We start from the raw sequence: 16419 nt of genomic DNA, 5'->3' as shown, positions 1-16419 counted from the left end.
TCACACATTCGTTCTTCCATATGAACACCAACAAAATTTTGTCCTTTAAAAAAATTTTTTTAGGGGTGCCTGGGTGGCACAGCGGTTGAGCGTCTGCCTTCGGCTCGGGGCGTGATTCCGGCGTTATGGGATCGAGCCCCACATCAGGCTCCTCCGCGATGAGCCTGCTTCTTCCTCTCCCACTCCCCTTGCTTGTGTTCCCTCTCTCGCTGGCTGTCTCTCTCTGTCGAATAAATAAATAAAATCTTTTAAAATAAAAAAATAAAAAAAATTTTTTTAACAATTTTGATTCTGAATGGAATTAAATGTAATTAAATTAAAATATATGTAATTAAATTAATTAAGCATATGACATAATTTGGAGAGGTAAACATTTTCTATATCAAGGCAGAATTTGTAAAGAGATTAATGTTTTATGAGTTATGAGAAACTATAATAATTATGGTAAGTTCACATTTAAAATTTGATTCTTTTTTTTTTTTAAGATTTTATTTATTTATTTGAGAGAGAGAGAGAGAGAGAGCGCACAAGCTGGGGGGAGAGGCAGAGGGAGAAGCAGACCTCCCACCAAGCAGGGAGCCCAACAGGACCCCAACGCAGGGTTTGACCCCAGGACCCTGGGATCATGACCTGAGCCGAAGGCAGATGCCTAACCAACTGAGCCTCACAGGTGCCCTCATTGTCTGCTGTTCTTATTTACACTTAGTGCCTATTGTTGAAATAATAGGTTCAGAATAACTTGTAGTACCAAGCAATATTCTAGGACCCTTTGAAACAGTTTTTCATGTAATAAAATGGAAAAGAATTCCATTAGTTAAGATTTTTGTTTTTCAAGAACACAAATAATGATTCTGTGTACTGAGGGAAAAGATCTATTCTGTATGTTAAGATTACAGAAATTTTATACTTTTAACCCTTCTCTTTAATCTTTAAATTCAGAAGCGATTGTTGGAAGCCATGGAAACATGTAACTACTCCCTCAAAAAGGAAGAAAGGAAAAGAAACCAACATAGTGAGTGCCTAATGTGCTGGTATGATAGAGACACAGAGTTCACCTACCCCTCACCATGGCCAGAAAAGTTCCCTGCCATAGAACGTTGTTGCACAAGGTAATGTGATTTGGTAATTTTTCAACAACAGCAAGGAGCTCCCCTTGGGTGGGGGGTAGGGGGAAGCTTTTGAATATCTACTTGGGGAATTAACAAATAATTTTTGATAGTTACAGTCAGTTGATAATGAATTACATCCAACTTGCCAAAGAGCATCTCTTTCTCACAGTTGTTTCTGTAGTTCTCTGCTTTGGTCAGATTCTGCTTCTCTCTCGCTCTTTTCTGTTAAGTTGGATTGTTTGTTTATTTTAATTTTTCCTCCTTAGTGTATATCTGTACCCTCCCCACCTCAAGGATGTATGAATTTTTGTTTCCATTGTCAGTGTCTGCTCCCAGCATTATGTGATGTGCTATGACTTTGCCTCTTACATTCCCAACCACCCAACCAGAAAAAAGAAAAAAAGAAATAAAAGAGGTCCTATAATTTCTTGCCTCAAACCCATTTCTACTTTTTCTTCCTCATTAAAATGTCCTTGTTTTTTTTTTTCTTTTCTCTCATTTTCCCTGCAAATAATTTACCCAGATGGAACCTAAAGTGGACATCTCCCAGTTATGCTTTTCCTTTGTCTTAAAGAGAAATATGGACTAGACATTATAAAATGTTGATTTTTCATCTGTGTTTTAGAACTGGAGGATTTAGAGATTTGTAACATGCTTTCTATGTTCCTTTACTTCTAAATTAAATATGTATGTATAGTTTTATTTTAAGTTAATGGGGAAGACTTCCATTCGGTAACCTGCAGGGGTAGTTGCATCTAGTCAATTATAACAGAGAATCTGGGTCGCCCTGCTGTATATTTTCTTTGTTTTAAAAGACAGATTGTCATTCCCTTGCTTAAAAGAAAGGATGACTCTTGCAGAATATTCAAGGGAATACTGAAAAACTGTAATTGCTTGCAGTGTGTGAATTTTGAATTAAATGCCTTGATTTATTTTCTAGGTATAAAATAATATCATTAGATGCTTGGCGTGTAGACATAAGCAAGAACAAAATAACCAGGGTTGACCAGAAGGCATTATATTTCTGTGGATTTCCTACCCTGAAACACATCAAACACAAAGTCAGTGGCTGTTTAGTTCAGAATTTTTTCACCTTATTGAATGTAATGTGATTATGGAAAAAGAGTTAAAATTAAATTCTCTGAATTCTTTTGAAGTTTTTTTTGAAGAAAAGTGGGGTTCAAGTATTCCAGCAAAGCAGTCGTGGAGAAAACATGATGTTAGAAATCTTAGTGAATGCAGAATCAGATGAACTTGTAAGTATTTTCTTTGTTATATATTTATTAGGTGCTTATTATGCATAAAACTCTTCTAGTTGCAATGTGTTTACCAAAGAGGTATAACATGTAGTAATTCCTAAAGTTCATAGTAAATAAGGATGAAGTAAAGAAACATTTACATAGATTTTAAAGGAAATGTATCATTGTGATATAATGAGCAAAAAATACTCCATGAATTTTGGAAAGGAGGTAGGCTATGTGAGCTGAAGTTTAAGTTACAGGCTTTTAAATGAGACTAGGCTTAAGCTTGGTGCTAAGAAAAAGATTATCACAGAGAGGAGAAAAGTAGGGGAAGGGTATTCTAGTTGAAAGGAATAACATGAGCTGGAAATAAATGTGTGACACATTATCTTATTCTTTTTAAACTTTTTGTATGTCTGAAATTTTTCTTAATACTTTTTCTTTTTTTAGAATAAATGTGATGTATTTGAGGAGAAGGAATAGATAAACCTGACTGTAGCAGAGAACTTGTGTTGGGAAGTAGTAGAAGATAAGGTTGAAAAAACAGATTGAGGCCAGATTATGGAGGACCTTGAATACCAGGCTAAGGAGTTTGGACTTTTTTTTTTCCCATAACTGTTATCTTGAAATCGTATTTTCATAAGGATTAATTTGGTGGCAATATAATAGACTAAATTGGACAAAAGAGAAATGGAAGAAAATGGAAAAGCCTGCAAGTTCAGAGGTTGTATTTATAGAAGTGTTAGGTGATAAGGACAAAAACTGGAAGTAGTAATAGATCCGGATGAATAAGACTAATAAAGTTGACAAGCTTCATGTTCAAACACAGAGGATGAAAAGAGAAAGAAAATACTAAATATGACTGAGCTATCGAGCCTAGTTAACTAGAAGATAATTGCTGTTTATTGGAATAAGGAAGTTAAAGTGGGAAAGTCTCTGGCTTGAGGGGATTAGTGATAAATAATGATGCAATTTTAAGGCGATGCTAGGATGTTTAACTGGCGCTGCCCTGCCAGCCCTTTTCAACAAGAGTTCCACAAGAGATTTAAGCCCTAATGCCCTAAGTCATCCATTTCAATGTAGTAGATTAATTTATGTTCTGTACATTTAGAGAGGGACTAGTTGTGTACCGTCCTTTGGAGAATTGAGAAAATAGTCAAATTATTTTTTGTGTTCTGTGGTTCAGATGAAAAACCTCAGTGGAGAAAGGCAGCTTATACACAACTGATACCTGGAGCCAGAGCTTGGAGGGAGGTAGGGATATATGAGTCATTAGCAAGGAATGATGGCTGAGGCCTTGGAGCTCATTTTCCTGAAGAAAATGGACTCTGAGAGTTCAAATTTCAGCACAAAGAAATACCCATAGTTTCTATAAAAGGTGGAAAAGGAACCAGTGAAAATGACAGTAGTGTTCAGAAAGGTGAGACAGAATGATTTCCAAGTTAAGTAATATCACAGAAGCATGGAGTAGATACTACATACAGTGCAAAAAGAATAAAAACTAAAACAACGTCTGTGAATTTGTCCTTCAGGCATCATTATTGGCCTTTGAAGATTTCATTCCTAACTCCTAAGAACAAGGGGGGGGGGGGCGGTGTCTAGGTAGAGGGCAAGTAGAGGTAGCAGGGATTGGGCCCTTGGGTAGGAAGATTATCATTGAAAAGAAGTCTAGAAACATAACTGTAGGTAGAGGAGAGACAGTTTAACAAGCTAAATCCATACAAAAGGAGAGAGGTAGAGCTAATGGAGAAAGGAGGTCTTAAAAACACTAGAGGTAGGGGTTGATAATGATAACAAGACCCCATGTGAGGTATTAAGGGATCTCATTTTAGGCTTAACCTGAGGATTAATTTGAGAAATGACAACTTTTCCTTCAAAAACTAAAGGGAAGAGTGAGTGGGACAATGAAAGAAGAAAGATGTATAGAAGGGAAAAGGATAGGGGCGCCTGGGTGGCACAGCGGTTAAAGTGTCTGCCTTCGGCTCAGGGCGTGATCCCGGCGTTCCGGGATCGAGCCCCACGTCAGGCTCCTGCACTATGAGCCTGCTTCTTCCTCTCCCACTCCCCCTGCTTGTGTTCCCTCTCTGGCTGGCTGTCTCTATCTCTGTCAAATAAATAAATAAAAAATCTTTAAAAAAAAAAAAAAAAAGAAAGAAAGAAAGGAAAAGGATAATTATGGGATCCTAGTTCTAATGTTGAAACTTGTTTTATTTATCAGAATAGTCATTCTTTTGTTTTATATGTTCACATTAAGAAATGTCTAAATATAATTAAAAGTTACTGCAAAAAGTCTAGAAACAGTCATCTGTAATTGTTAAAGAAATATTTGCTAATAATGATTAAGCATAATAAACAGAAAAGAATTGAATGAAAATTTGTATTTAAATTTAGTTGCTACCACAAAGTTGTTGTTGTTTAACCAATAATAATAGTGTTTCCTTTTAACTAGAATTTTTACCTAAGATATTATTTCATACAGAATATTTATACAGCATTTTATAGTTTATAAAAGCTTCTGTGTATATTATTTTACCACCAAATAAACATTGTGAGGTAGATGTTATTTCTTATTCTCATATAAGAAAACTGTGCCTCAGTGGGGTTTAAATGATTTGCCTTCAGTTCTATAGCTGGAAAGACATAGAAACCAAATTTGGACCCATGATTCCTAACTAAAGTCTAGGGTTCTTATTTCATTATATCAACTGCAAACTGAAATGAAGTCAGATTTCTTAGATTCTGTTATCTGATTAGGTGATGTGAAACAATGATGAATAATAGCCCTTTTCTAGACATTTCTGCTATTGTCAACTTTCTCAGTATCCATGAGAAAAATAATCATGAGAATAATAGGGTCATAGAATTTTACATCTGGGTAGAATTTTGTAAAGCATCTACTCCAACTCATTAATTTTACAAATTAAGAAACTTAAATGGAGTTAGCAGCAGAGCTAAGAACCTAAGTTTCTTGCTAAACATTATTTCTAGTAATGTTGGCTATTATTATGGACAGTAATACATTACAGGTCAGTGCTCTTCAGCTTAATTCCACTGAAACCTATTTTCTCACCAAGTAATTTCATTCAGGATTAAAGTCAGTGGACCACCCTTTACTAATAAGTGTCATTGCTGTTGAGAAGGTGAGAAGGAGGCAAGCTTCCTGGTGTCATAATGTTTATACTGCAGAATAGTACTTTAAGTTGGTCATAGTGCCTATCTAATAAGAAGTGGTTGTCAGGGGGAAGGTAAACTTGGTCAACTTTAACACATTCATACTAAAATAAAGAGCTAAAGAAAGGCAGATGGGTAAAAACAACTGAAAAATATTTTTTAAAATAAAGGAAAGGAAAAAAAAATAAAACTCTAAACAGAAATCCTGGGACACATACTAGGAAGAAAGAGTAGTTAGCCACTAAGGTACAACTTAAAGAAGACAAATGAAGAAAACTAACTGAGGGGCGCCTGGGTGGCACAGCGGTTAAGCGTCTGCCTTCGGCTCAGGGCGTGATCCTGGCGTTATGGGATCGAGCCCCACATCAGGCTCCTCCGCTATGAGCCTGCCTCTTCCTCTCCCACTCCGCCTGCTTGTGTTCCCTCTCTCGCTGGCTGTCTCTATCTCTGTCAAATAAATAAATAAAATCTTTAAAAAAAAAAAAAACTAACTGAATTCAAGTGGGTGGGATAATTGGAGAGTCAAGTTGAGAAGAGTAGAAACTGTAGGGAAAAAATGGCTTGAGTGAGCAAATGGTATCTTATATCTGTTTTAATTATTAAGGTGAGGCTTTTATTGATTTTAAAGACCTTTATAAACACAAGCCAGCTTTTAATTATTTAATTTTGCCTTTGTAAACTTTTTTCTTGGACCTGAAACATGAGTGAACTTTTCTGCTTTTACTTTAAGAGTGTAGAAAATATAGCTTCATCAGTGCTTGGAAAGTCTGTCTTTGTTAATTGGCCTCATCTTGAAGAAGCTAGAGTTGTTGGTATATCAGATGGAGAAACTAAGTAAGTAAGATTTGATATATATTTTTTAAATTTATATTTGTTTTGCTTACTTGATGGCTTTTAATAATACTTTTTAAAACTGATATAATTACTGTAAAAATATACACTCGATAGTGAAAATGAAAGTCTTCTAATCACATCACTCGATGTTCAACCATAGTACATTGCTGAGATATTTTAGATGCATTTATCTTTTCCTTTTTGCTTTATTTTCCTTTTAATAACGTGAAAGTTCTATATCCTAATTTTTTGCTAGCAGTTATTATTATTAGCAAATATATTTCTCTTTCTGACAAGAATGAATAGCATATATAACCTGACCTTTACCATGCCTCTCCCAGGTTTCATTTAAATAATATATCAATTTTTTAAAATACATAGCTTCTAGTTAAGAAATAATTTCTTATTTTATTCAAGTTCATGATCATTTTGTCAGTGATTATTCAATTTATTCTTTATCATCTTTTATGTTTATTTCATGTAAATTTAGTCTGATTGTTGTTATTTCGTGTTTTTCATGTGTCTAGAACCTTTAAAAGTAATTTTTTTCAGAGAAAATGTTGCATTTTCTGAGCCATTACATATCCAAAAGATCGTTTTTGTTTTCCTCACCTGTAGGTTTAGAATTTTAAAGGCCCGCTCGTTTTTCCTTATTAGTTCTCTGCAAGCATACTTCACTTGTGTTCTGTCATATAATTTTGTTGAAGAGAGATCAGTGCCGTTATGAATTTTTTTCTTCTGAGGTTATCTGCTTTTCTTGAGGAGTCAGGAAATCTTGAGGATTCTTTTCTTTTTTAACCATCAGAATTCAGTTCCCCTCCCATTTTAATGAAGTCCAGTTTATCAGTTTTTTCTTTTACAGATCATGCTTTTTGTATAAGAAGTCTGCTTAACCCTAGGTCCCGTAGCTTTTCTCCTATACTTTCTTCAAAAAGTCTTATACTTTTACCTCATCCTTTTACAGTTAAATTCATGATCCATTGTGAATTAATTTTTGTATTAGGTATGATGTTTAGGTCAAGGTTCATATATTTGCCTATGAATGAATATTCAGTTGGTCCAGCACCCATTTGTTGAAAAGGCTCTCCTTCCTCCATTAGGTTGCCTTTATACATTTGTCAAAAATCAGTTGAGCATATTTGTGTGGGTCTATTTCTGAGTTTCCCATTTTGTTTCATTTATCTGTATGTCTGTTTTTATGCCAGTACCACACTGTCTTGTTACTGTAGCTATGTATAAGTCTCAATCTTAGGTACAAATCTAATAAATTACATATAGGATCTGTATGCTGAAAAAAGCAAAACACTGAGGAAAGAAATCAAAAATTGAAATAAATGGTGAGGTAAATGAAGGTCCATTTGGATCAAAAAACTCAACATAGTAAAAATACCAGATCTCCCCAAATTAATTTATAGGTTTAAAGCAACTTCTATCAGAATCTCTCCCAGATTTTTATAGATGCAGAACAATGTTTTCTAAAATTTATATGGAAAGGCAAAGAACAAAAATAACTAAAACAATTTTGGAAAATAAAAATAAGGCAGAAGGAATCACTCCGTCTAAGTGTTGAAATTATTTGGGGGCAACTTTAAATGATACCATGTTTTAAATTTTGGCTTCCCCAGCTAGGATCTAAAATTCAATTGATTTCTGTATGTTGATTTTATATCCTGGGACCTGGCTAACTAAGCTTACTTCCCTGCCTCTTTTCTTGAAGAGTCCAAGCCAGTTATTTTGTAGAATTCTGGATTTACCTGGTTGTTTCCTCTTAGTGTCATTTAACTTGGTCCTCCATCTCATGTATTCCCTGTCAACTGGAATTTAGGTCTTGTGGCTTGATCAGAATCAGGTTAAACTTTTTAGCAAAAATACTTCATTGAATTTGAGAATAATATTTTAATTCTTTAAACATTTATATTTTATTATGTATTTAGTTTTTTTAAGAGAAAATAAAATTTTTATATTTGATTGAAAAATTTTACAAGTCCTTGTTCTAAAATTTATATTACAGTTAAAAAAAAGTATGCCTGGTGTTTTGCTGTTATACCATGTAGAGACCTTTTCATTTTGAAGACTTAAGCTGCTAGAACACTATATTAAACCATAAATTTGAGGGTAATGTAATTTTTATTTTATTTTATTTTTTAAGATTTTATTTGGAAGAACCTCCAGGAACACAGAAGCTTTATTTGGGAAGAACTGCCCCACCATCTAAAGTGGTCCATCTTGGAGACAAAGAACAATCTAACTGGACAAAAGAAGTACAAGGAATTTCAGAATAGTGAGTGTCATAAAATGTATTTAATGTCATAGAACTAGAATGCGATCTAATGTACCTGTTCTCTAACTTATTTCCTGCTTAACATAGTAATCACTATGAATACTGACTACATCTTCATTTTATGTTCTACAGAAAACAATGAGTTCTAGTTTAAAATAATACCTGGTTAGCAGCAGTTATAGCCTTACCCAGTTTGTCACTAAAATACTTCATGATGTACAAAAAAAGAAAAGATAGAATCACATAAGACTAGGAGTAACAGTTAATAATAGTTAGTAGGTTGCCATTGAATTTCTTGGCCTCATGTAAGTAATAGGAAGGAAAATTTTCCTTTGCTCCTCACTCTCACTCCCTGCTCACTCTCCTACCCTCCCTACACCTAAGTCCCTTGTAGCCCTGAATTCAGAAATGGAAGGTCTGTACCAGCCAAATAACTAAGAAGCTGGCCCTCCTCCATGATCCCACCATGACTTCTCTTTCTTCATCCAAATACTAGAATTCTCTAAACCAAAACAGAATAATAGATGCTGGCAATGGCACATGGAATGGTGTTATAAATGTATATCCATCACCCTTCCTGTTAAAACTATAATAACATCCATTGGTAATTGGGGAATTTAAGGAGATGCCTCTTATACAATTTTGGAGCTAACACCAGGCTATAATATCCTTATTCAAAGATGAGTGAACAGGGAAAATGTAAAAAGACCATAAAAACCATCCAGCATGGGGTGCCTGGGTGGTGCAGTCAGTTAAACATCCAGCTCTTGATTTTGGCTCAGGTCGTGATCTCAGGGTTGTGAGATCAAGTCCACATCCGGCCCTGCGCTCAGCATGGAGTCTGCTTGAGATTCTCTCTTTCCCTCTTCTTCTGCCCCTCCCCCTGCTCTCATGTGCGCACATTCTTTCTCTCTCTTTCTCTCAAATAAATAAATCTTAAAAAAAAAAAAAAAAATCCAGCATAAAACAAGGAGATGAACATCTTTTGGGAGGTAGAACTATTTTTGCCTTCTGACAGTATAAATTAGATACCCCTGTCATAGTTCATACTATACTGAATTTTATTTTATAGTTCATAAATAAAAATCACAATAATAAATTTATTTGTGTGATTACTTTAATGACCATTTCCTTAGATAGTATGCTCCATAAGGGTAGGGAACTCATCTATTTTTGTTATCACTCTGTTCTCATTCCTTGACTAATGCTAAAGCACTCAATAAATATATATTTGTTTGTTTAAATGAATAGAGATTGTTTTGTTCAACTCCTTTGATTGAAAAGAAACTCATTCAAAATACTATAAGAGTTGACATTTGTTCATGTGTTCAACAATTATTGGTACTTGCTAGGTTTAGTAGTTGGCAGTGTAGATACCATAATGAATAAAATCACACAGTCCCTACACCCATGAAACTTACAGCTGGTAGATGAGTAATGGGCATTAATGTCTTGTGAATTTTTTTTTTAAAGATTTATTTATTCGAGAGAGAGAGCTCATGCATGAGTGGGGAAAGGGGCAGAGGGATAGAATATCCAAGCAAACTCCCACTGAGCATGGAGCCCAATCTCAGGAGCCATGAGATCAGGACCTGAGCCGAATCCAAGAGTCAGAAACTTAACTGAGCTGCCCAGGTGCCCCATCTTGTGTGAATCTTTGATCAAACTGTAATTATGATAATTGCTTTGAAGGAGTAGTGCTCTGAGACTATATAGTAGAGTAGTTTGACTTAGCTGAGGAGGCATTTGCCTTAGAGAAAACTTAGTAGAGGAAAGTGTTGATTAAACTGGTATCTGAATGTGGGGCTGGAGTTAGGCAAAGAGTGAAAAGGGAGCATGTTTCAGGATGAGGAAAAGATATACAAAGTTCCTGTGGCAAGTGGAAAAGCAGCATGTATAACATTAATGATAATGGTCAATGTGGCTGGAGTGTTGGAACCAAAAAGGAACCCTAATGAGGAAGATGAGACAACAAAGGAAAAAGAATGAGGCAATCTGAAAGGTAGAGAACAGCCAGGAAAGTGTTATATCATGCAAATCAAAGAAAAAGAGTTTTGAAGAGTAAGGGAATAAGTCATGTCAAATGTTATGAAGAAGATTAAGCAAGAGCTATTTTGAATGAGCAATGGGGCTGCAAGCCAGACTAGTATGGGTGGAGGAATGATTGAGTGTAACAGAAATGGAGACATAATAGGGATAAACAACTTCAGAAATTTCAGTTGTGAAATAAACCAAAAGCTCTTGTTGTTCTACCTATTCTTTCCCATATGAATGGGCTTGATCTTCTGTGATGGCCACAAAGAGCAGAGATAACAATCAAGGCAGCAGACTATTGAAGTTAATTGCAATGTATGCTGGTTCACACGAAAGAATGATTTTTAGTGCCTGCCAGTTCAGCATCTCTTGTTAACCAAGTAGGGTAGACAAGACTATGTGGATTCATAAGCATTTAGGTTTATTCATTCTGGTTACCGTTTTCTTAGACTGCTTTTTTTAACCACCATATTCCTCTCTCCTCTCACCTCACATTTTGTCCCTTCTCCCACTCCTCCCCACCTCTTCTATAATCTGTCTTCTAAGGTGAAATTCACAAGGCCTCTCGTACTCTGCCCCTGAGAGTTTACTTTACTTACTTGTGACTTTGCACATTATATCAGCATGAGGATCCCTTGGCTCTAATGATTGGGAGTAATGCTTGTATGGACCATCCTTAACTCTTAAGACTTCTACAGCAAGAATGTAGAACCTATTACTTATTTCACTTATCTCTCCATATGTCTTACTAACCAAGACATGTTCTCCTAAGTTCAGTACATCCTTTTTTGGTGAACATAACATGTGAAATATTTCCATGAGTACCAAAGTATGCAATTTTATTTTTAGAAACCCTCTAAGTACATATGACAATGTTGGTACCTTTTTGTATTCCTGTGTAACAGATTTCCTTTCTAATGAAAACTACCATTAAGACATAGCTGAAGAAGGATATAGAATTGAGTGGACTTGGTGTTTGGTTTATTCAGAGAGATAGGATCATGTATAAAAACAAATGAGAAGAGAGGTGCAATATTTAAAGGAAAGAAAATATATTTGAAGATGGAACAAGATAGATTCTTAAAGAGGATATCTCCTCTAGTTTAACACGATGGTATACAACTATAGGTTGGTGTGTGTGTTTGGCATGGGGCAGATGAGACACTCTCATTGGATGCCTTTTGTTTTCTTTGTCAAGTGAATGTTGCATTTAGCTATTGAGAATGGAGGCAGGGAAAGCAGGCTGGTCTTAAATTTGAGTAAAGTAGAGGAGGTTACATCAAAAACTTGGAATGTACTGTATGGTGACTAACATAACATAATAAAAAATAATTATAAAAAAAGAAAAAATAGTACTTGGGGTAGCAGAGCACCTGGCTGGTTCATTCAGAAGAACGTGTGACTCTTGATCTTGGAGTCATGAGTTCAAGCCCCATATTGGATGTAGAGATTACTTACATAAATAAATCAACTTTAAAAAAAAAAAAACAGCCCTTGGGGAAAATGGAAGAGTATCAGTTGATCAGAAAAACATGGTTGAATTATAGGCAATATTGAGGGCCCTTTTTGAAGTTGAATGTCATTAATTTATAATGAAACAATCTGCCCTATCTTTTGGTGGTAGAACTCAGTTGATCAGTTACAGGCCTAGAAAAAGCAGAGAGAGTTAACCAGAACTGAATTTTTCTAGATGGTTATAATGAAAAGACAAAGAGGCAAGGAAGTTTACTATTTTGGCAGGAATGTTATTGAAATAGTGGACAATGGAATCTAAGTGGGATAGTAAGAGAAGTAAAGAAAGTAGAAGGTTAAGTTAATAGTTTCAGAGACAGTAGAAGAATCAGTGGATTGGAGATCCCAAATTAAATTAAACATAAAGTGGTTGAACAAGCAAGTTGGATGGAGAAGTTTTTAGATAATAAGATGTTGGGATTAATGATTTTGGAGGTGAAACCATTATGTTTGAGTAATGATCCAAGTCATAGCCATAGGCCTAGATGGCTGAAGTGGAATGGAAGAGAAGATTATTGGCGATAAGGAGATTGTGAAATTAAATACCTGGGGTCTTAGGTAGGTTATATATGTAAACATTGAAGACACTCTGAATGATGGTGGGCATAAGGGGTAGAATTGAAAAGAGTAGAGTGGTTTACTATGAGGGATTTGAATGTCACAGTGGATTGTAAGGAGAATACCAACACCCGTTCCTAGCCCATATAAGTATGAAAACAAACAGCTACTCCTTGAGAGGGCTACACAGAGAACTGATGATACTTTCAGTTGAAGATGTTGCTATTGAGGATATAATGGAGTGAAAAGGATTAGGAATTGGAGAAAGAAGACTGGAAGAAAGGTACAAGAAAGTACTTTATGGGATGCTATGGAGAAGATGATGCACTTGGAAGATAATTTGGAGAAGAGTTCCAAAACGTTGTACCTCAAACAAGCAAGAGATGAATCAACCAAAAATATGTGGTTACCAAAGGATTGGTAATAAACACCAATTATTAATAAATTATTAAAATACAGAATTATTTTTTAAGTACTATCATTTACATAAAAGAAAGGTAAAAGGTAGTTTTGTTTATAATTTAGAAGAGAAGATAAGTATTTTTAAAAATGAAATGCCCCACGTTAGTTACCTTAACCCTTGGAACCTGGACTAGAGAGATGAGCCCAAAACATCTGGCTTTGAAAACCAATGTGGCTTGTGTCCAGGAGAAACATAGAGCTATAGGAAATGAAGATTCTGCTCTTAAAAGAGCTCCCATGTGGACTCAGTTATCCCAGGACCCAGGTAGGGTAAAAGCTGAAGTTTGTGAAGTGCCTAGACCATGTGGGAAGGACATTGATTTGCTAACCTTAAGGTAATTACTGGAGGGACAGGGGCCTGTTGGAATTCTTCCCAGGGACTGAGGCATTGACAGGTGCCATATTCACATTCTTCCTCTACCTGGCTAGAGCCAAAGTTAGCAGATGCCATTTTTGTAGTCTCCCTGTATAGTAAAATAACACTAATGTATGTCCAATTATACATCAATTTAAAAAAAAAGAATATAGACTAGGGGCACCTGGCTAGTCAGTAGAAGCACGCAACTCTAATCTCAAGGTCGTGAGTTCCAGCCCCACATTGAGGGTAGAGGTTACTTAAAAATAAATAAATAAATAAATAAATAAATAAATAAATAAATAAATAAATAAATAAACAAACAAACAAACAACAAACACACACAGGTGTTTAAAAAAAAAAAAAAGAATACTGACTACAACATTGACCCCAAAGCAATAAAAGTGTAAAGTAAAAGCAAAAGTAAATAGAAAGGAGTGCCTGGGTGGCTCAGTCGGTTTAAGCCTCCGACTCTTGGTTTTGGCTCAGGTCATGATCTCATGGTCCTGGGATCTAGCCCCAGGTCAGGTTCTATGCTCAGCTGGGAGGCTGCTTGAGGGTTTCTCTCCCATCTCCCTCTTCCGCACCCCCCATACATGCACACACTCGCACATACTCTCTCTCTCAAATGAATAAATAAATCTTTTTTTAAAAAGTAAATAGAGAAAAATCTTCCTACCACTTGAAAATTTAAAGGTATTGTTCTAAATTACTATTTTGTTTTTTTTTACTAATAGAAAGTTTTTATTGAAGTATATATACAGAGAAAAGAATATATACAAGTCATAAATATTTTACTTGATAAATTTTCACATGCATAACTAGAATACAAGTCAAGAAATAGAACCAATAGAAAAGTTGTTTTAATCCCACAAAGCCCCTTATGCCCTCTTCCAGCCATTACCATCCATTTCTCCTGTCCTCCAAATGTAACTATTTTGATTATAACTCTAGAGATTAGTTTTTCCTATTTTGAACTTTGTATAAATGGATTCATACAGAATGTATTCTTTTTGAACCTGACCTCTTTTGCTTAGTCCTGTGATACTAACATTCATCTGTGTTGTTACATAGAATTTAGTTTGTTCATTTTCACTAATGATTACATTGCATTGTATGAATATAGCACAATTTATCCATACTTTTGTGGATAGACAGTTGAGTTGTTTCTTGTTTGGAGCTTTTAGTAAATACATATGTGTGTATTACTGTTAGGCACATAATTAAGAGTGGAATTACTGCTTCATAGGATAATGCTTAAGCTCAGCTTTAGTAGATACCACCAAAAAGATTTTACAGAGTGATTGTATCAATTTACATTCTTCCAGCAATTTATAAGAATTTCTTTTATCTCTACCCTCATCAGTACTTATTATTTATTGTCGCTTCCATTTTAGCCATTGTAATATAGTGATATTTCATTTGGTTTAATTTGCATTTCCCTGATGACTATAGAAGTTGAGCATCCTTTCATATTTCACATTTGAATATGTTCGATTTTTTTATTTATTCATTTGAGAGAGAGAGTGCAAGGGAGCACAAGAGCAAGAGCAAGAGCACAAGCACAAGCACAAGCAGAGGGGAGCATCAGAGGGAGAGGCAGATGCCGCAGGGAGCTGACTCAGGGCTCAATCCCAGGACCCAGGGATCATGACCCGAGCTGAAGGCAGGTCACCGAGCCACTAGGTGCCCCACTGTCTCTTTTTTTTTTAAAGATTTTATTTGTTAATTTGACAGAGATAGAGACAGCCAGTGAGAGAGGGAACACAAGCAGGGGGAGTGGGAGAGGAAGAAGCAGGCTCCCAATGGAGGAGCCTGATGTGGGGCTCCATCCCAGAACGCCAGGATCACGCCCCGAGCCAAAGGCAGACGCTTAACGACTGCACCACCCAGGTGCCCCTGCCTCACTGTCTCTTATTCTAATTTTCGTTATTGATTTGTGGTGTTATTCTCAATTTCAGAGAAAAGCCTTAAATGACTATTAAATATGACGCTTGCTATAGAGGGTTTTTTTAATCAATATGCTTTATCAGATAAAGGAAATTTCCTTCTATTCCTCGTTGGTTGAGAGTTTTTATCATTAATTAGTACTGATTTCGTCAATTTTTTTCCTGCATCTGTCAAAATGATCATATGATTTTTCTTTTTTTCTTTTAATCTGGTGAATTACGTTGTTGAATTTCAAATATGAATCTGTCCCTGAATTCCTGGAGTAAATCCTATTAGACTATGATGTATTATCCTTTTTACATGTAATTGGATTCAATTTGTTACATTTTGTTTAGGATTTTTGCTTTTATTTTCATGAGAAAGATTAGCAGATAATTTTACTTTCTTGGGATAACCTTGTCATACTGGTAGCAAAATTACTGGCTAAATAACTTTTGAGTGAAAGTAGTAGGTTTTCCCATTGAATTTTTAGAAAATAGAAGCAGAGGGCTCCTGGGTGGCTCAGTCAGTTAAGCATCTGCCTTCGGCTTAGGTCATGATCCCAGGGTCCTGGAATCGAGTCCCACATCAGGCTCCATGCTCAGCGAGGAGCTTCTACTTCTGCCTGCCACTCCCCCTACTTGTACAGTCTCTCTCTCTCCCTGACAAAAAAATAAATCTTAAAAAAAAAAAAGGAAGAAAATGGTCGCAAAATCCTACATTTCAAAAATTTGTTGGAAAACTTCTGTTTCTTTTTTAAGATGGTGTGTCTTATTTCAGACCAAGGCTACCATTGAGAACAACAATAAAAAAGTATCAGCTGCTATGAAAAAAACATATATATATATATAAATTAAATAATGTCATTCATCTATATACTATATATATCTATAGTATATGTTATATAATACATATATTTATATAAAACCACAA

At 35.4% G+C, this 16419-nt stretch overlaps 1 protein-coding gene across 5 annotated transcripts in view; it reads left to right on the top strand.

Annotated features, from left to right (window-relative positions):
• The window catches only part of XRN1 (5'-3' exoribonuclease 1), a 107562-nt gene that overhangs the window by 34643 nt on the left and 56500 nt on the right, over positions 1–16419 (top strand). For all 5 annotated transcript variants that reach the window (XM_045791915.2, XM_045791914.2, XM_045791913.2 and 2 more), the window contains 5 exons: positions 940–1109; positions 2050–2170; positions 2267–2365; positions 6252–6355; positions 8505–8636. In XM_045791915.2, the coding sequence (XP_045647871.1) occupies positions 940–1109; positions 2050–2170; positions 2267–2365; positions 6252–6355; positions 8505–8636 (626 nt within the window). The remainder of the gene's footprint in view (positions 1–939; positions 1110–2049; positions 2171–2266; positions 2366–6251; positions 6356–8504; positions 8637–16419) is intronic.

Source organism: Ursus americanus, chromosome 20 (genome assembly GCF_024610735.1).
Source record: "Ursus americanus isolate L20-20 chromosome 20, mUrsAme1.1.p, whole genome shotgun sequence".
NCBI classification, from domain to species: Eukaryota; Metazoa; Chordata; class Mammalia; order Carnivora; family Ursidae; genus Ursus; species Ursus americanus.
This window is presented reverse-complemented; position numbering and strand designations above follow the sequence as displayed.